Raw genomic sequence first — 18,757 nt, 5'->3', positions numbered from 1 at the left:
TTTTTTTTTGGATTTTCGAGACAGGGTTTCTCCGTAGCTTTTGGTTCCTGTCCTGGAACTAGCTCTTGTAGACCAGGCTGGCCTCGAACTCACAGAGAGTACTGCCTCCCGAGTACTGGGATTAAAGGCGTGTGCCACCACCGCCCGGCCATAAATAAATATTAAAAAAAAAAAGAAACACATAACTGCCAAGCATAGTGTACATGTCTGTAAGCTTAACATTCAGGAGGCAGATACAGCAAGGATAACTTGGGCTACACAAAGACCTGTTATAAATACTCCCACCTCCCTAAATCATGTAACCAGGAAATAATGCATAATATCTTTTTTGACACAGCATGTATGTATTTTGAAAGTATCTAGCAAAATAGGTCTATGAAATTCCATATCTAACAAACTGAGAACAATGTAATGAAAGAAGCACACATTACTCCTCCAAAGTACCCAGATTCAATTCCCAGCACCCATATGGCTGCTCATAACCACCTGTAACACAGTTCCAGAGGATCTGATGCCGTTTTCTGACTTCCATAGGCATCAGGTACAATGTGGTACACAGGTACACACCCAGGCAAAATAGTCACACACATAAAATAAAAATAATAAATAAATAAAAAGCACACCTGCAGCCAGGGATGGTACACACACCTCTATCTGGGTGCCTGAGAAACAGGCAGGAGGATCAAGAGTTCTGGGCCAGCCTCAGCTACATACTGCCTAGACCACATGAGAACCTGGCTCAAAACAAAAACAAAACAAACCCAGCACAGCTTAGAAACAGAAAAGAATAAAGAGTCTTGATGTTGAAATAACTCTAACCACCTCCCCTCATAAGTTTTACAAACTCGACATTGATTGTTCCCTTTCCAACAGCCAGTCCTAAATCATAAAGAAATAACAGTGCTCTACCACCATGTCAGTCTCAGCTCTGCCTGCAGAGCAGAGCAGAGCAGAGTCCTAGGGCAGCAAAGCACATCCTGCATTCTACCTCATCACAGCGGGAAGGGCAGGACTGGAGCAGCTTATCACTGTTTGTCTCTACTTAAGGCCCCTATGCTTAAAATTTTCTTAGTAAGTAATTTCACTCTTAAATGCTTCTTGAATAAACACACAGTCTTTGAGACCAAGGTAAAATACATAATCCAGGGAATAGTAATGATTTAGTTTTAGATATAATAGTTATCTATCTTGAGAAAGTTAAAGAAATAGATCCTCCTTAGCATAGAGGAACAGAGAAATACAGAAAGAAAAACCCAGTGAGTTATGTAGCTCTAGTTGGCCTGGAACTCACTAAACAATGACCTTAACTCACAGAGATCCACCTACCATGCTGGGATTAAAGATGGGCACCACCAAGCCTATTCAAGACATTACTTTTCAAAGTAGTTTTATTAATTTTAATTTGCTTATTGTGTGCATGTACACACGCACCAGAATGTGCATGAGGCGGTCAGAGGGCAACTGGTAGGAACGGGTTCTCTCCCTCTACCTGTGGGTCCTGGGGACTACATGCAAGCTGCCAGGCTTGGTAGTAAGCAACTTTTACCTGCTGGTCATCTCATCAGCTCCAAAAAGTAGGTTCTGATAATTAACCAGTTTCTCCAGACTACAGTAGTTCAAGCTTGAGGGCCTTTAAACAACTGCAAGTCAAATGCAGACCAGTGTTTTCAAAGACACAGTGCAGGTCACCAGCCAATCACTCACTGATTTTGTATGATCTGGCCGAGGGGCAATGACAGGAGGAGCAGCATCTTCATCATCATCGTCTTCCTCTGTTACTACTGCTGATGTTTCTGATCCCTTGGTATTCAGCTGCATTCATCACATGAGCAAAAAAGGAGGGTAAACCAATAAAATTAAAAGGTTAAAATGTGACTCCCTTTTAAAATATTTTAAAGAAAAATCTATAGCTCAATAAAAACAAAAGGATTTTTAAAAAAAAGTTTATTTTTTCAACAGCTCATTTAAAAACAATCAAACTTTACTGGTTCTGATACAATGAATTAAAAAGTAAATGAATATATGTGGTGAATATAATTTTTAGTGGGGAGGAGGCTCTGCTAACGACTGAACCAAGGCCTGTGTATGCTGTAACTGCTCTAGCACTGAACCACTGGAGTACTATTCTTGCCCTTTACAGACGCACACACAGTGCTCTATAAGTAGGGAATCGACTTCATGGGAGCAAAGCAAAGGTCCTCTGGATGATATAGACACAAACCTCACTTTGAGGCATTTGAAAGATCCTGGTTTACCAGTTAATAAAGCAAGAAAAAGTGCTGGTATGTTTTAACTACTTAGAATGTGCCATAGTTTATCATACTCCGAATGGTACTGATAGGAGAAGAGACTATGCCATTCAGTTCACCATATTTAAGTTCGATATTGAAACACTGGAGAAGTAGCTAAATTGCTCTGGAGGGCATTATAAAGTTTAGTGGCTTTAAAGTGCCCACCAAAATCCTATTTACTTCTTCTCTTCAACTAATCAAGTAGCTAACTTAAAACAAAAACAAAAAGTAGTTATTTATCTGATGGCTAACTTTATTTTACTTTTGGTTTTTTAAGACATGATCTTACTAGTTATCCAGTCCTTCAAATATACAGTGAACTCACTACCTTGGTGAGTTATGAAGTCAGAGACATGAGCTATGACATCTGTTTTTATATTTTAGCAAGCAAAATAAAGATTTGTTTTAGGTCACCTAAATTAGAACATAAACTATAATAAATGATTAACTTACTGCTGGTGTTCCAGAAGGGAAGCCATCTTTCTCTAAATGTGAAACAGAAAAGACATTACCAATTTGAGAGAGAAAACAACAAATAAATAAATAAATAAATAAATGTATGTGCAAAAAGGCAGACAGGGTTTTTGCAATGTAGCTCTGGCTGGCCTGGTATCTGCTATAATCCCTGAATAATCTTTCAAGTTTTAGACTTCCTTTCTTTCGTGTGCGTATGTATTCTGCCTTCATGCATTCATGCATGTGCACATGTGTCTGGTGACCCCACTGGATCTCTTGAAACTGGAGTTAGGGATGATTGTGAGCCACCACATGGGTGCTGGGGACTGAACCTGGGTCTTCAAAGAACAACTAGCACTTCTTAACCTAATCCCTGAGCCATCTCTCCAGGAAGTTTCAATTTTTTAACAGAATTTTTTTTCTTTTCTTTGAGACTGGGTCTTACTGTTGTGTATCCTTGGCTGGTACAGATCTCAAAATGTAGACCAGAGTGGCCTTGAACTCACAAAGACCTGCCTGTCTCTGCCTCCTGTGTAATGGGATTAAGGTGTTTTTCAGCACACTCAGAAGATTAGAAAAGCATTTTTCTTTTCTTTTCTTTTTGGTTTTTCAAGATAGTGGAAAAGCATTTCATTTCAAAGCCTGCCATTTATTTATAAAACTCACTTCAATTTATACCACTAACAATAACCATCTCTAGCATGAGCTTGTCTATTAATTCAGACCTTTTGCCTTCTACTGCTGAAAGTCATTTAAAAGCATCCAAGAAGAAAAGACTAAATAAACAGAGCCAAAACATCCACCAACTCCATTTCTGGCAAATGATGAGGTTACTACAACCTCCGGACACTCAGTCATGGCATCATGGTCAACCTCCTCACTCTCTAAAGGCAGATTTATGCAGGAGAGGAGGGACAACAGCAATCCTTCCGGTTTTCACTTTCCCAGAGGAATCTTTTCATCTGACAAGGCTCTGGCACTGTCTGGTGTCTTACCAGGAGGAGTGAAGCTCAGGTACTTCTGCTTCACAGTGTTGGAGTCATAGAACTTCAAGACATCCAGCACAGCCTGAGGGTTCTTCTTCTGCTCCAGTTTGGTAATGTTGGAGGTCTGCAGCAGTCTCGCCCACTGTTCCGGCATGCCCTAACAGAAAGAAATTCACAATTCAGTTAGGATTTGAATTGCTCTAGTAAAGAACATTTTCATAGATCAATGATAACCAACCAACACACATAAATTTTTGGCTAAAATGATGTTTTTTTTAAAGTTACTATTTTTTTGATGTATGCATGAATGTTTTGTCCATATATATGTCTGTCTGTACAGTATGTGTCATGGATGGTTGTGAGTTGTGATGTGAGTGCTAGGAATTGAAACCAGGTCCTCTACAAGAACAAGTGCTAGTAACTACTGAGCCATCTCTATATAGCCCCTATTTATTAGTTTTGAAACAAAGTTTTAACTATATAGCTCAGCCTGGCCTGGAACTCACAATACTACCCTCAGGTGCCTAAGCTTTGGGATTATAAAAGTATACGCTTTTCTATTTGCTTGTTTTTGAGGTAGGATTTCTCTGCGTAGCCCTGGCTATCCTGTAGACTCTGTAGCTGGGATGAAGGCTTGAGCTACCATATCCGACCAAAAGTATAATCTTTTTTTTTTTTTAAAGGACTATGTGGTCAAAGGACAGATTCTAGTGTGATCCTCAGGTGGCTTCCAACATTTGTTTGAAATACGGTCTTCAACTGACCTAAAATGTTACAAGTATGCTGGGAATGCAGGATCACTCCCAGCATAGCATCTGGATTTTATTTGAGTTTTAGGGACCTGAATTCAGATCTTTTCATGCTTACAAAGCAAGCATTTTGCCAACTGAGCCATTACCTAGACCTAAAATTCCATTTCTCTGTATCTGTTTTTTCATAACTATAATTTATAGGCTCAGCTCTCTAGAGAAAAAGGTCATCCAATTACTAATTTCTTTAAAGGTTATTTTATGAATATGAACGTTTTGCCTGCATGTATGTAATTCGGAACCACATCTCCAGCCCCAATTACTAATATTTTTATGACAAGCAAAAAACAGTAAAAAATTGATAACTAACACTAGTCATGATAGCGTGTAACCCCACTCTCTCAGGGGCATTCAGAGTTTCAGGTTTTACTGGGATCGTAGTGAGAATTTGCTTTAAAGAAATGATGACAAAGGAAAAGGAACTAATCACATGGGATAGAAAAGTTCAACACCAGTCATGTTAACTCATAGCTGTCACCCCAGCACACAGACAGGAAGGCAGAAATAGGAGGGCTGAGTTCAAGACTAGCCTCAACAACAAAATGAGTACATAGGAAGCCAGCCTGGGTTACATAATAATCATGTCTCAAAAAACCAGAGAGAAAAACTGATTTAAAACTTAATCCTAAAAATGCTTGAGTACGCCTTTTCTGTTTCTTGAGTATGTGCACATTTGCAGAGGTCAGAGGATCATCTCAGTCATCACTGTCTTCTACCTGGAGACAAGGTCTCCTGTTTTCACTACTTACATCATATACCACGCTAGCTGCCCTGGAGCCTTCAGAGACTCTCGTCTCCCATCATACTGTACGAGTATCACAATTACTTCTGTATTCTGTGTTGTATGCATTCTGGGGATTTAAACTTGGGTCCTCACATTTGTACAGTAAGCGCTTCTCTTCACCGAGTGTTCCCGCAACCCTTCAGCACTGTTTAACTGCCATACACAAACCTCCAGTAGGTAAACTTACAGTGAACTCTCCAGTAACAGCATCAAAGCCAACATGGATGGTGTGTTCAAAATCAGATGGAGGAGAAATCTCTGGCCGTTCTTTTTCTTTCTTTTTACTTCCTAGAGGGCATGGGGGTGGGGAGAGAAAAATAATCTCTTTAAACAAGGCTATTTATGGCATTTATTATTTTGTATTTTTTCTGAAACTGATTCGGAATGAAGTTATTGCAAAAGAATCCTATTCTGGGAACAGTGGCTGACAGGAAACTGGCACACAAACATTCATCCTGCTGGAAGGTGCCTCCAAAGACACATTTACAGAGGTCACTTGAGCAAGTTAAAGCCTTCTTTCCCTTCCTCCTCCTCCACCTTGCTTTTCTGAGACAGGGCCTCATTATTCAGCCTACAATGGCCTCAAATTAATGGTAATTCTTTGGTATCAGCCTACAGATATTAAGGTTGAACACATGAGCCACCACACCTGGAGTACACTTTCCTTTTTGTTACAGTTGTAAATGTTTCATCTTTAAATTACCCAACTGACTTATGGCTTCACTGCACATTTTTTTTTTTTGCACTATCAATATAACATTCTTTGCAAATTCAAACAGCAATTCCTTCTCCTCCTCCGTCTTCCTGCTCTAACCCGCAGCTTCTAAACCTGTGGTTCTATTTCTGGATGCTCTGCTCCCCTAAAGTCATCTGTCTATCATTACGCCAATCCTGTTTACCTTGATTACTGTCATCCTCATACAAACATTGAAAGAACAGTCTAAGTCCTTATTTTTCTTTTAACTTATTTTCAAATCTGCTGGGATTATTTCAGGTTCTCTATATTATAATATGAAATTAAGAATATTTTAAATTTCTACAAAAAGCCTTCTAGGACTGTGACAGGAATTGCATTTAATTCTATGAATCAATTTAGAGTTTATTGACACCTTGCCTTCTGACCCATGACCAACAGCAAATCTGTATTAATTAGGTCTTTCTTTCAGCCATGTCTGCTAGTACTAGAAAACAGAATACAGATCCTTCTACTACCTTCATCATACTTCTGCAGAGGAATACTTAATAATTTTTAATGCTACTAAAAATGGCAGTTTTGGGGTTAGGGAATGTAGCTCAGAGAAAGCTTGCTTGTCTAAGCATGCTTGAAATCTTGGGTCAGTGCCACCAGAAAATATAAAATAAAACACATTCTTCAGGACTGATCTTATATTCCGAGACTTTCTTCTACTTATTTTAAATTTTTTTGAGGGCACCACAGGATAAAGTAACATGCTGTGGTAAAGTAAGGAAAAGCTTGCATGCCTTTTCAAATTTGGACAATTTACTTATTCATTTATTTACTTATTTAACCTAATTAAATTGGCTAGTCCCTAGTCTACAACATGGTTCAATGAAGGTGGGTATTTATTTATTTATTTTTGGTTTTTGCTTCCTCCCACCCCCAGACAGGTGGTTTGTTTTTTTTTTTAACCTGTGTCCTGGCTGTCCTGGAACTCACTTTGCAAACCAGGTTGTCCTTGAACTCAGAGATGGCCTGCCTCTGCCTCCCAAATGCTGGGATTAAAGGTGTGTGCTACTGTATTTGGTCCTCACCCATTGCATTTTTTAAAACACTGTTGGATTACCACTGTAAAAATTTTGCCAAGATTGTCTATCTATGTTCAAGAAATGTGGAGCGCTCTCTCTTTTGTAATGTTTTTGATTTGGGTATCCAGGTAACGTGAAGCTCATTAAATGTGTTGGGAAACATTACCTCTATTCAATTTTCTGGAAATTGTATAGAACTGGTAATTACTTCTCCCTTAAATATTTCATTGATGTACTAATGAAGCCAGGCAGGTCATAAGATTTTCTTTGTGGAAAGATGTAGCCAGAAGTTTCTGTCCCACACAGTTCTGCAACCATTCAGTACCAAATGAACAGAGTTTTATATTAACTATAAACTATTTGGCCTATTGCTCAGGCTTATTACTAACTAGCGCTTACAACTATTTCACCCATAATACTTGTCTATGTTTAGCCATGTGTGTTGGTACTTTTTCTCGGTAAGGCATTCTCATCTTGCTTCCTCTGCATCTGGCTTGTGACTGCCTTTCTTCTCTCAGTTCTCTTAGTGTGGTTGCCCGGCTTACTCTTCCTGATTAAACCAATATTAGCGACAAATCTTTACAGCGTACAAGAGCATTGTACAAGTACACAGCAGAAAGAGTTTAGCTTTTCTAGGAAATACGGTCTTCTTTAATCTTTGCTTTCTTTTTTTAAAATAAGCTTTGAAAATCTGTATCTTTTAAGAAAAGAAATTTCAGTCAGGTAGTGTCAAGCACACACTTTTAATCACAGCACTTGGGAAGCAGATGCAGGTGGATCTCTGTGAGTTCGAGGCCAGCCTGGTCTACAGAGCGAGTACCAGGACAGCCAGGCCTACACAGAGAAACCCTGTATTGGCATATAAAATAATTCATTTTCCATAATTTGAATTTATCAGTACATACTTGTACAAAACATTACCTTGTGTCTTCTCAGTGGAGACTGAACCTGGACTCTATATGTTTTACCCTGACTTTTACCCCCAACCCCAGCAAACCTTTGATTCTACCCTAACATGTAAGTTCATACAAAAATGTTATATAAAGAAGTGGAGCCGGGCGATGGTGGCGCACGCCTTTAATCCCAGCACTCGGGAGGCAGAGGCAGGCGGATCTCTGTGAGTTCGAGACCAGCCTGGTCTACAGAGCGAGTTCCAGGACAGGTTCCAAAGCTACAGAGAAACCCTGTCTCGAAAAAAAAAAAAAAAAAAAAAAAAAAAGAAGTGGATTTCCTAAAGGTAGTTTCAGCTACTTTACTTATTGTTTTTGCAATCACTCGAACCAAGTTTTATTATTCTCTTCCATCTCTTGTGTCACATCTACCTGTTTAAATTGTACAATCCAACGAATTTTAGTATATCTAGAATTCCATAAAATTATCACCATGTAACTAGCATATTTTTATCATCCCCTAAAGAAACCTTGTATCCATTAGCACTTTTACTCTTACCTTACTGTAACCCTTCATCAAATAATAATCTTTTTTCAGTATTATTTATTTTCATGTGTATGTGGATATGCCTGCTTGAGAATACGTCCACTGCTTGTGTGCAAGGTACCTCAAAGGCCAGAAGACATTAGATGACCTAGAAATGGAGTTACAGCAAGCTGTCAGCGGTACGCTGTGAGTACTGGGAACCAAACCTAGGTCCTCTGTAAGAACAGCAGTGCTCAGCAATCTTGACCACTGACTCATCTCTTTATCCTCCAGTTTTTTAAAAAAGGAATTATTTTTCTTAACATGTGTTAGTATTTTACACAAGTATATAAGTGATGTAGGAGGGTCGGTCATCTGTCTATGTGTTGCTTTCATTGGTTAATAAAGAAACTGCCTTGGCCCTTTGATAGGACAGAAAATTAGGTAGGTGGAGTAAACAGAACAGGATGCTGGGTAGAAGGCAGTGAGGCAGCTGCCATGGGGGCAGACGCCATGGAGCCAGCCGCCGGGTCAGCTGCCATGGAGCCAGCTGCCAGGTCAGACATGCTGAATCTTTCCCGGTAAGCCACCACCTCGTGGTGCTACACAGATTATTAGAAATGGGTTAGTCAAGGTGTGAGAATCAGCCAATAAGAGGCTGAAACAAATGGGCCAGGCAGTGTTTAAATGAATACAGTTTCCGTGTAATTATTTCGGGTGTTAAGCTAGCCGTGCGGGAGCCGTGCGGGACAAAAAGCAGGCCTGCCTGCAGCTCCTTCTACATATAAGCATACCACCTATGTGAAGTGCTCATGGAGGTCAGAAAATAGCATCAGATCCCTAGAATTGGAGCTTCAGATGGTTGTGAACCATTCTGTGGGTACTAGGAATCAAACCCAAGTCTTTGCAGGAGCAGCACGTGCTCTAACGGTAAGTCACCTTCCGGCCATGGATCTTTTCCCTATTATTTCTATTTCCCTCGTTCTATTTAATTTGTTCATTATTTTCAACATATGACTGTTTTCTTTTACATTTCCCATTTGAATGCTTTAAAAAAACTGTGGGAGAATTTTCTTGATTATTTTATCAGTATTTATCAATAATTTCCTCCTATCACATTTGTTCTGTCAATTTTAATACTGATTTTCCAAGAATTATTTCTCTTCATTCTTCAATCATTTCTTCTTTCTGAAAACCCTTATCTTGTTCATGAACTTGTCTTTGTTCCTCAAAGACCATGTTGTAGGTAGATACATGATGTAGGCTGGGTTTTCTGGTTGTTGGTTTTTTCTAAAGTGGAAGGCTTCTAACTTTCAGTTTAATAAAATTACCTGATTTTTGGAGTCAGAGTCTTGCTATCTGGCCCCAGCTAGCCTTGATTTCACTTAGTAATCCAGGCAGGCCTCAAAGGCATGTGCTATCCGGTGCTCTAGATGTTTTCTTCCGATGTCTGGTGACCCGCTGCTGTTCACTCTTACAGAAAAACATTACACAACTAACTGGGAGACCAGCTAGATCAAAGATGAGGATGAGGCTCAGGCTCAGGGTATATAAAGCACCTTCCTCCAGAACACTCTGCTTATCCAGAGAAAGCCCCCACATCTGGTCTGAGGGCCAGGACAGACACAAAGTACTGGGAACGTTCACAAGACAGAGGAAAGGAGCTCTGTGTGATGACTTGGACCAAATCTGTATTTTTTTATCCTGATGCCTAAACTTTTCTCCCCTCCATTACTGTCTTTAAATCCTGAGTCACTCAGATTTTTTTTTATTTTTTTTTATTTTCAAGACAGGGTCTCTCTGTAGCTTTGGAGCCTGTCCTGGAACTAGCTCTTGTAGACCAGGCTGGCTTTGAACTCACAAAGATCCACCTGCCTGTCTCCCGAGTGCTGTGATTAAAGGCGTGCACCACCACCGCCCAGCTGTCACTCAGATTCTTAAGAGAGAAAAATGGATCCCTTCTCTCTCACACTCCATCTTGCAATCGCCGTCTCTCTGTCCACTCAGGCAGGTGTCTTCTTTCCACTGCAATCTTCCCAGTGCACATGAGAATCTTGGACACTACTGCCTTCTCCTTTCCTTTACCCTTATAGTGACTTAAAAACAAACAATACTTAAGCTGACATTTTAGTTAGGTTTTGGGGTTTGGCACACACACACACACACACACACACACACACACACACACAATATAAAGATTTTAAAATAAAAAAATAAAATATTGCAGTATCTTAAAACCCAAATCTGTTTAATTCCACTTGTTTTTCTCAAGTACTTGCTGTATTTTAGTAATCTCAGGGGGAAGAGCAAAGTGGTTTTCAAACAGAATCTGAAGAATTAAAAATTGATCAATATGTCATATTTAATCAACAAGATTCCACTGCACTGCTGTTTGATAAATCTGTACATAGACATGCTAGTGCATGCTGTTCTTTGCTCCCAGAGACACTACTAATCTAACACTCACAGGAAACAATACCATTTTTGGCCAGTAGTGACACATCTCTGCAAAATGTCCATGCTTTCTCTAGATTCTCCAGATATACATATCTACCAACAAGAGATGTAGCAAGAAGGAAGGTCATGCCAACTGTGGAAAGGCAACTACTAAGCTTGCATAAAATTTTGTTGTCTTTACTACAACACACAATCACATCTATCATAAGCAACCTTACATTTTCCACCAGATTGACCTGAGTAATCTCAGGTCAGGACCTCTAGTTCTTTTCATGTCCCCAGGCTTCTAAAACTCATTATACTGCAAACAGGACAAAGGATTTGTCAGCCACTAACTAATAGTTTAATTTGTATACCTTTTTTTTTTTTTTTTTTTTGGTTTTTCGAGACAGGGTTTCTCTGTGGCTTTGGAGCCTGTCCTGGAACTAGCTCTGTAGACCAGGCTGGTCTCGAACTCACAGAAATCCACCCACCTCTGCCTCTCGAGTGCTGGGATTAAAGGCATGCGCCACCATTGCCCGGCTTGTATACCATTTTTGTAAAGATGAGAGAAACAAAGCTTGTGTATTAAGAAAATGTTTCTTTTTTTTATTTATTTCTTCTTAAAAATTTATTTTGTATACAGTGTTCTGCCTGCATGTATGCCTGCAGGCCAGAAGAGGGCAGCAGATCTCATTTCGGATAGTTAATGAGACATCATGTGGTTGCTAGGAATTAACTCAGGACCTCAGAAAGAGCAACCAGTGCTCTTAACCTCTGAGTCATCTCTCCAGTGATCTTTCTTCTTTTTAGAAAGTCCTCTGCAAGCCGGGCGGTGGTGGCGCAAGCCTTTAATCCCAGCACTTGGGAGGCAGAGGCAGGTAGATCTCTGTGAGTTCGAGGCCAGCCGGGTCTATAAGAGCTAGTTCCAGGAGAGGCTCTAAAGCTACAGAGAAATTCTGTCTCAAAAAACCAAAAAAGTCCTTTGCAGAGGCTTTTCTCCTGTTACATCAGGTACTTCTTCACCATTTCCCAATGTGTACGACTGGAAAACAATGTCATTTTCTTATATGACCTTGATCACAGATAACCAATCTAAGGTGGGCATCAACAGCCCCAGTCCCTCATTTAACATTCCAGCCAACTGTTTCACAGGGTGACTGAGCTATGCCAGAATTACAAAAAAACAGCATAGCTCCACTGACTAGATTATAAGGAAGGACAGCTGGTGTGAAAGTTCCCTTTCCTAACAAAATGAAGTCCAGTTTAAATCAGCAAAGAACAGCAAATAAGTATGGGGAAGAGTAAGAAAGAGAAGTGAGCAAAAGCATTGCTAGGTTTTACTGTATCTAAGGTCCAGCAGCTTCTCCACCTTTGAGAAGTTAAAGAATAACAGCCTAGAGATGGACCTAGATAAGGAAAATGACGAGAGCCAGGTGGCTCAGTGGGTAAAGATGCCTGCTGCCTGGCCTGACAACTGAGCTCCATGTTGTGGACGCACATCCTGGAAGGAGACAAACAAGTCTCACAAGCTGTGCTCTGATCTCTACACATGCACCACAGTTTACAGGCACACGTATGCACACACCTACAATAAATATAAATCTTTTTTGCTTGTTAGTTTGTTGAGACAGGGTCTCTTGTCTCTTTCTCTATTATAGCTCTCTGGCTGTCCTCAAACTCATAGAGATTTGCCTGCCTCCTAAGTGCTAGAATTAAAGACATGTGTCACCTGGCCTAATATATGTATATATATATATTTTAGAAAGTGTTTCTCTGTGTAGTTCTGGCTGTCTCAGAGTCACTATGTAGAGCAGGCTGGTCTTGAACTCACAGAGATCTACCTGCCTCTGCCTCCTGAGTACTGGGATTAAAGACATGCACCACTATACCCTTTTGTTTGTTTGTGCTTATCTTTATTTATTTTGAGATAGGGTTTTTCTGTGCAACAGTCCCTAGCTATCACAGAACTAGCTCTTATAGACCAGGCTGGCCTCAACCTCACAGAGATCCGTCTGCCTCTGCCTCCTGAGTGCTGGGATTAAAGAAAGGTGTGTGCCATCACTGCCCAACTATGTGCTTATCTTTTCAATTAAAGGAAAAAAAGAAAGAAAACGACACAATATCCTAAAACTAAAGTCTATTGAATTTCACTTGTTTTTTTCACAAGTACTGGTCATATTTTAGTAGCCCCTGGATGAGGGTCAAAGTTTTAGAAACAGCAACTGATAAAAAGATATGAAAGTAAGCCTCAGAACAAACACATATTAGACAGACCTGTTCTACAGATTGGTTGTAACTATAGATGCCAACATTGGGCAGGAATAAATAATTCTGCAAGACACCCTAGCTTTGGAGAAATCTATTCATGTTTAAAAATAAGTCAACTTCCCACTTTTGCTTGTCAAAAATAATAATCTATAAGATGTCTACAAATAACAGATCACTTGATGGGAAGTAACAGACCATGGAAACTTCTCTGACTCACTTCTAAAATCTTTAAATAACAAAACAGCAGTGGCGGGAAGGACAGGAGATAAAATCCTGAGGCTCATGCTGACATGAAATTTAAAGTCACTGCTTTTTTCTACAACTGACCTAGCTGGAGTCACAGAACAGCCTCTTGAGCAGCTGGGCCTGGGGGTTCATACCCACCATCCCAGCACTTGGCAGAATGAGGCACAAGATTGTGGTGCATTCCAGAACAGAAAAGAGGAAGAAAGAACACTTATCTACTTAAATGAAGACTCCTCAGTTTCCAGTCCAACAATCAGTGTTATCTCCAAATTCATGAAACTAAGTTTGTTTCATAACACAGAACAAAGAGTATTTATTCTCAAGGAAGTAGGTGAAGTATAAACCAGTATTAATATTAGTACTGGATTTCTGGACAAGAAAGGATGTTTACGTAACATCTTCATTCTTCAAACCCCATCGGATATGTAAAGTGCACACAAGCTTAATAACTGGGTGCAAAACTGCCTCGGCTGATGAACACTCTATCAACTCAACACTAGCTATCTAACTAGAGCCTATAATAAGCCAAGACAAGGGCTCATTGTCATTTTCATTATTAAAACTACTAAATTGGCTTAAGCCTCCTGCAAAAGCCCCACAGTTTTCAAGGTAGTCTTAGACCTCCAAGAAAACCTAATTTCTATACTGCTACCAGTCTCCTTAAATTCTGCAATGGTTGCTCAGGAAACAAGAAAAATTCGAGTTCTACAGCATAGAAGACAAGGCCCTTGTGACCAGATCTTCCCCACTTTTTCATTTCTGTTGTGTGCAGTTCCATGTGAATGTCACACCCTCAAGCTCTGTTCTGCCTTAGAAAGCCTTCCTAAAACTCCAAATTAGTCAGACATATTACACTACCATTGTGTCAGTCTTCACAGTTCACAACTACATGTTACGACACTCCATCCATCCCTCAAAATGAACCTAGGGCCTCACAACATGCTAAGGCAAGTGCACTACCCATGAGATACAGTCCCAGTTCCACTAGCTTTTGGACGTGTATAGTAGGAGTAGGGACACTGTCTGCTTTGCTCATCATTTAATTCCTGATGATTCACATAGAGTATGCAAACATTAACAGGCAAGCAAAGGATCCCTTCAGTGATTTTTTTTTTTTTTTTTAGACAGGGTTTCTCCGTAGCTTTTTTTGGTTCCTGTCCTGGAACTAGTTCTTGTAGACCAGGCTGGCCTCGAACTCACAGAGATCCACCTGCCTCTGCCTCCCGAGTGCTGGGATTAAAGGCGTGCGCCACCACCGCCAAGCTGTGAATTTGTTATAAAAGGCCTAATTCTTTTTATGTGCATACCCTGAAGGCCAGATGTCTACATTGTCTGTATCATCCCCTACCTTACTTTCTGAGACAGTGTCTCTCATTGAACCTGGAACTCATCAGCTGGCTAGACTGGCCAGTGAACCCTTGGGATCTGCCTGTCCCCTCCCTCCCAATTCTGGGGTTACAGGTACACACTGCAATCTGGCTTTTTATATAGGGGTTGCAGATCGACTTCAGACCTTCATGCTTACAGAACAAGCACTTTACCCACTGAATCTCATTCCACATTGCCCCCCCTCCTTTTTTTTAATTTATGTGTGCATGTGGTATGTGTTTAAATAAGAGGACCATTTGTGGGTGTTTGTTCTCTTTCATTATGTGGATGCTGATACTTGAACAGGCTTTCAAATTGCCATTCTTCTTCCTTTTCCCACTGATATAGTTCAGGATCCCAGCCAGTGGGCCAACGACAGTGGGCAGGTGGTTCCATCTTGATTCTAGATCAAGCTGACAACTGATATTAACCATCATGAGCATGTACCTCAAATATCACTGCTATAGTTTAGTTTATATATGACTTGTTTGTTAATGGTTCATACCCTGGAGGCTTGATCCCCAGTAAGCAGTATTCTATAAAAAAGCAGGCCATGGTTCTGCATGTCTGTAATCACTCATGTTCCCTGAGAGGTGGAAGCAAGAGTACTAGCAGTCATAAGACCTGTCTCAGTTACATAGAGTTTGAGGCCAGTCTCAGTTATAGGGAATGTCTAAACAAAACAAAAATCAACCAAACAATAAAAATGGTATAGAAAAGTAGTTGGAACTTTAAGGGGAAGGACCTCATAGGAGTAATGACCACCTTCAGAATGGATTAATGGTGTCACCACAGTAATTTCTGAGGGAGCAGATTCTCACAAAGGGTAGCTGCCCCTCCTGACTTTTCTGCTTCTGGGCTTTGTTTTTTAAAATATTTATTTATTATGTATATAACATTCTGCCTTCATGTATGCCCGCACACCAGAGGAGGGTGCCAGATCTCATTACAGATGGTTGTGAGCCACCATGTGGTTGCTGGGAATCGAACTCAGGACCTCTGGAAGAGCAACCAGTGCTCTTAACCACTGAGCCATCTCTCCAGCCCCCTGCTTCTGGGTTTTAAACATTCTCATAAGTAGCTGGGTCCTCTTCTGAATCTTCACCACGCTGTGACATGGACCTCATTAGACACTGGGGTTGTTGTGCTGTTTGGAGTTTCTAGCCATCAGAAGCACAGACAAAATAAACCTCTTTGGGGGGAGTGGAGTGAGGGCTAAGACAGTTCACTACATAGTCTTGGATGACCTGGAGTTTACTATGCAGACCAGGTTGGCCTCAAACTCATGGAGAGCCACCTGCCTCTGCCCCTTGAGTGCTGGGATTACAGGTGCACATCACCACACCCACATAAAGTACCTATCTTCTCAGATACTTTGTTAAAGCCACACAAAATAGACTAGAGCAATCACAAATCCCACTAATGTCAGGAAGCTGTATAAAGGTCTCAGAAAATGAAGGTAAGAACAGAAATTCACTTTATGTAACAAGCAAACTGAACAAGCATTCACACTTTAATAAGGTAGTTTTGCTGGGCGTGACAGCACACACTGCAGGCGGGAGGACCAACAGCTTTGGCTACACAATAAGACGCTGAATGAATGAATACATCTTTTTGGGGGGGGGGGTAGTTGTTGTTTTAGAGACAGGGTATCCCTGTGTTTTCTAGTCTGACTTTGAATTCCTGAGTTCAACTGATCTTCCTGCCTCAGTCTTCCAAGTACTAAGTAAGGGTTTGAGGCATCAAGCCCACGAGAGTCTGTTTAATAGTGCCGATATCAAGAGTTTTCTTTTTTCTTTGTTAAGGTTTATTTATTTTTATTTTATGTGTATGGGTGTTTGCCTGAGTGTATGTACCTGCAGCACATGTATGAGAGGTATAGGCAGCAGTTGTGGAGACCAGAAAAGGGTGTTGGATCCCCTGGGACTAGAGTTACAGACGGTGGTAAGCTGCCACGTGGGTGCTGGGAATCAAACCTGGGTCATCCTCTGCAAGAGCAGCAAATGAGCGTAACTCCTGGGCCATCTCTCCAGCCCTCAAGGGTTCTCGTAGATCCGTCTATTATTCACCATAGACAGTATCAAGATAGGAAACATATCATGTGCCAATAGGAGACTTCCGAAATTATAGCAGCTGTTTACCTTTTTCTGTGCCTGAGAATATGGAGATAATTTTGTTCCTGGGTTTCTTTTCCTCTGGAACAGAAGGCAAAGGTTTCAAACTGTGATTGGCCGATAAAGGATCTTTTCCTCCGGTGCTAAAAATGGTACTGCTCATTCGCACAGGAGGTGCTGGAGGCTTGTCTTCTAGTTCTCCGTTATCAGACATGATTCAGAATTATGAAATGGCCTGGAAGAGAGGTAACATGCAAAACATTCAATTAATAACAAGGTTAAAGACAGCACAGACAGTAATCACTACAATTGCAAATTAGAAAATGTGATCCAGTTAGTTATATTAGCAAAATCTGGGTAAATACATGATAAAAGATAAAACAAATTTGCCTCAATAAAACCAGTCTGCACTGAACGCTTGAAGAATATGTTCACGCTAACACATTACAAGTGATTTAACTAACCAATGATTCTGAGATGATTCCAAAATAAAAATGAACATGTTTGTGTATTGTCTCATTTGGTCAACATGACACAAACTAGAATCACCTGGGAAGAGAAAACCTTAACTGAGGAACTGCCTCCATCAGACTGGCCTGAGGTAGTTTCATGACTAATGACAATGTAGGAGGGCCCAGCCCACTCTGGCAGTGCCTCCCCGGGCAGGTCCTGGGAAAGCAAACTGCGCACGACATGGGGAACAAGTCAGTAAGCAGCATCCCTCCCGCGCCATTCCTTGATAGCAGAGTGCAATCTATACATTTTCTTTCTTTCCCTTCCTCAATTTGCTTTTGGTCAATATCTTGTTTTAAATTTTTCATAAGGTATCCGTGTTTTGCCACAGCATTAGAGAAGCAAATTAGAAAAATTCAATTTTTTTAACGTTTTTATTGTAATGTGTTGTGTTTTGCCTCTATGTGTGTGTGTGTGGGCGCAGAAGCCAGAAGAGGGCGTCAGATTCCCTGGAACTGGAGTTACAGACAGTTGTGAGCACCATGTGGATACTGGGGATCAAATCCAGATCTTCCCAACAGCAGCCATGCTCTTATCCACCAAGTCACCTCTCCAGCCTGTTTGTTTTTAAATAATTAGGCCTAAACTCGTAGGGCTCCTCCTGCTCCAGCCTCACAAGCGCTAGGATTAAAGGCATGGCATGCCACATAATATGGAGTCTTAAGAAAAATTAATTTCTGCAGGGAACAGCCACACTGGATATCTCTGGTAGGTCTACTGTCAGAAGCAGAGATGGTCCTTGGCTCTCCTTTATATGTGCATGGATGTGCACACATGCAACGAAGGCCAGAAGTGGATAAAGGTGTCTTCCTCAATAACTCTATACCTTCTATTTTTTAGACAGGGTCTCTTATTGAAGCCTGAACTCAATAACTGGATCGAATGGATGGCTAGCAAGCCCCAAAGATCCCCGTTTATACCTTCCTAGTACTGGGAGTGTAACAAACACCTGGAGTTTTTTGTTTGGTTGGTTTTGGTTTTTCAAGACAGGGTTTCTCTGTAGCTCGGAAGCTACACACACACACACACCCCACTCACACTGGTCTTAAAAACAAAAACAAAAAAATGGGAAGAATAATCTTAAAGTTTACATGGAAGCACAAAATACCAAGGGAGTCAAAATAATCCTTAGCAAAAATAAGAATGTGGGAGGTAACACCACACCTGAGCTTAAGTTACACTATAGAGCCGTGGTACTGGCACAAAAACAGACACACAGATAAACAGAATAGAAGACCCAGATATCAATCCCACAGATAAAAACACCTGATTTTTGACAAAGATGTTAAAAATATACACT

At 40.6% G+C, this 18,757-nt stretch overlaps 1 protein-coding gene across 2 annotated transcripts in view; it reads right to left on the bottom strand.

Moving 5' to 3' along the window:
* Positions 1 to 18,757, bottom strand: part of Pak2 (p21 (RAC1) activated kinase 2) — a 64,154-nt gene that overhangs the window by 22,558 nt on the left and 22,839 nt on the right. For both annotated transcript variants that reach the window (XM_075967079.1, XM_075967089.1), the window contains exons 2-6: positions 16,972 to 17,179; positions 5,514 to 5,614; positions 3,743 to 3,890; positions 2,745 to 2,776; positions 1,705 to 1,812 (exon numbers count right to left, since the gene is read on the bottom strand). In XM_075967079.1, the coding sequence (XP_075823194.1) occupies positions 1,705 to 1,812; positions 2,745 to 2,776; positions 3,743 to 3,890; positions 5,514 to 5,614; positions 16,972 to 17,158 (576 nt within the window). In that variant the 5' untranslated portion in view covers positions 17,159 to 17,179. The remainder of the gene's footprint in view (positions 1 to 1,704; positions 1,813 to 2,744; positions 2,777 to 3,742; positions 3,891 to 5,513; positions 5,615 to 16,971; positions 17,180 to 18,757) is intronic.

The sequence above is a fragment of the Microtus pennsylvanicus genome, chromosome 1, assembly GCF_037038515.1.
Source record: "Microtus pennsylvanicus isolate mMicPen1 chromosome 1, mMicPen1.hap1, whole genome shotgun sequence".
NCBI classification, from domain to species: domain Eukaryota; kingdom Metazoa; phylum Chordata; class Mammalia; order Rodentia; family Cricetidae; genus Microtus; species Microtus pennsylvanicus.
Note: the sequence above shows the minus strand (reverse complement) of the source record. Positions and strands in the feature narration are given on the sequence as shown.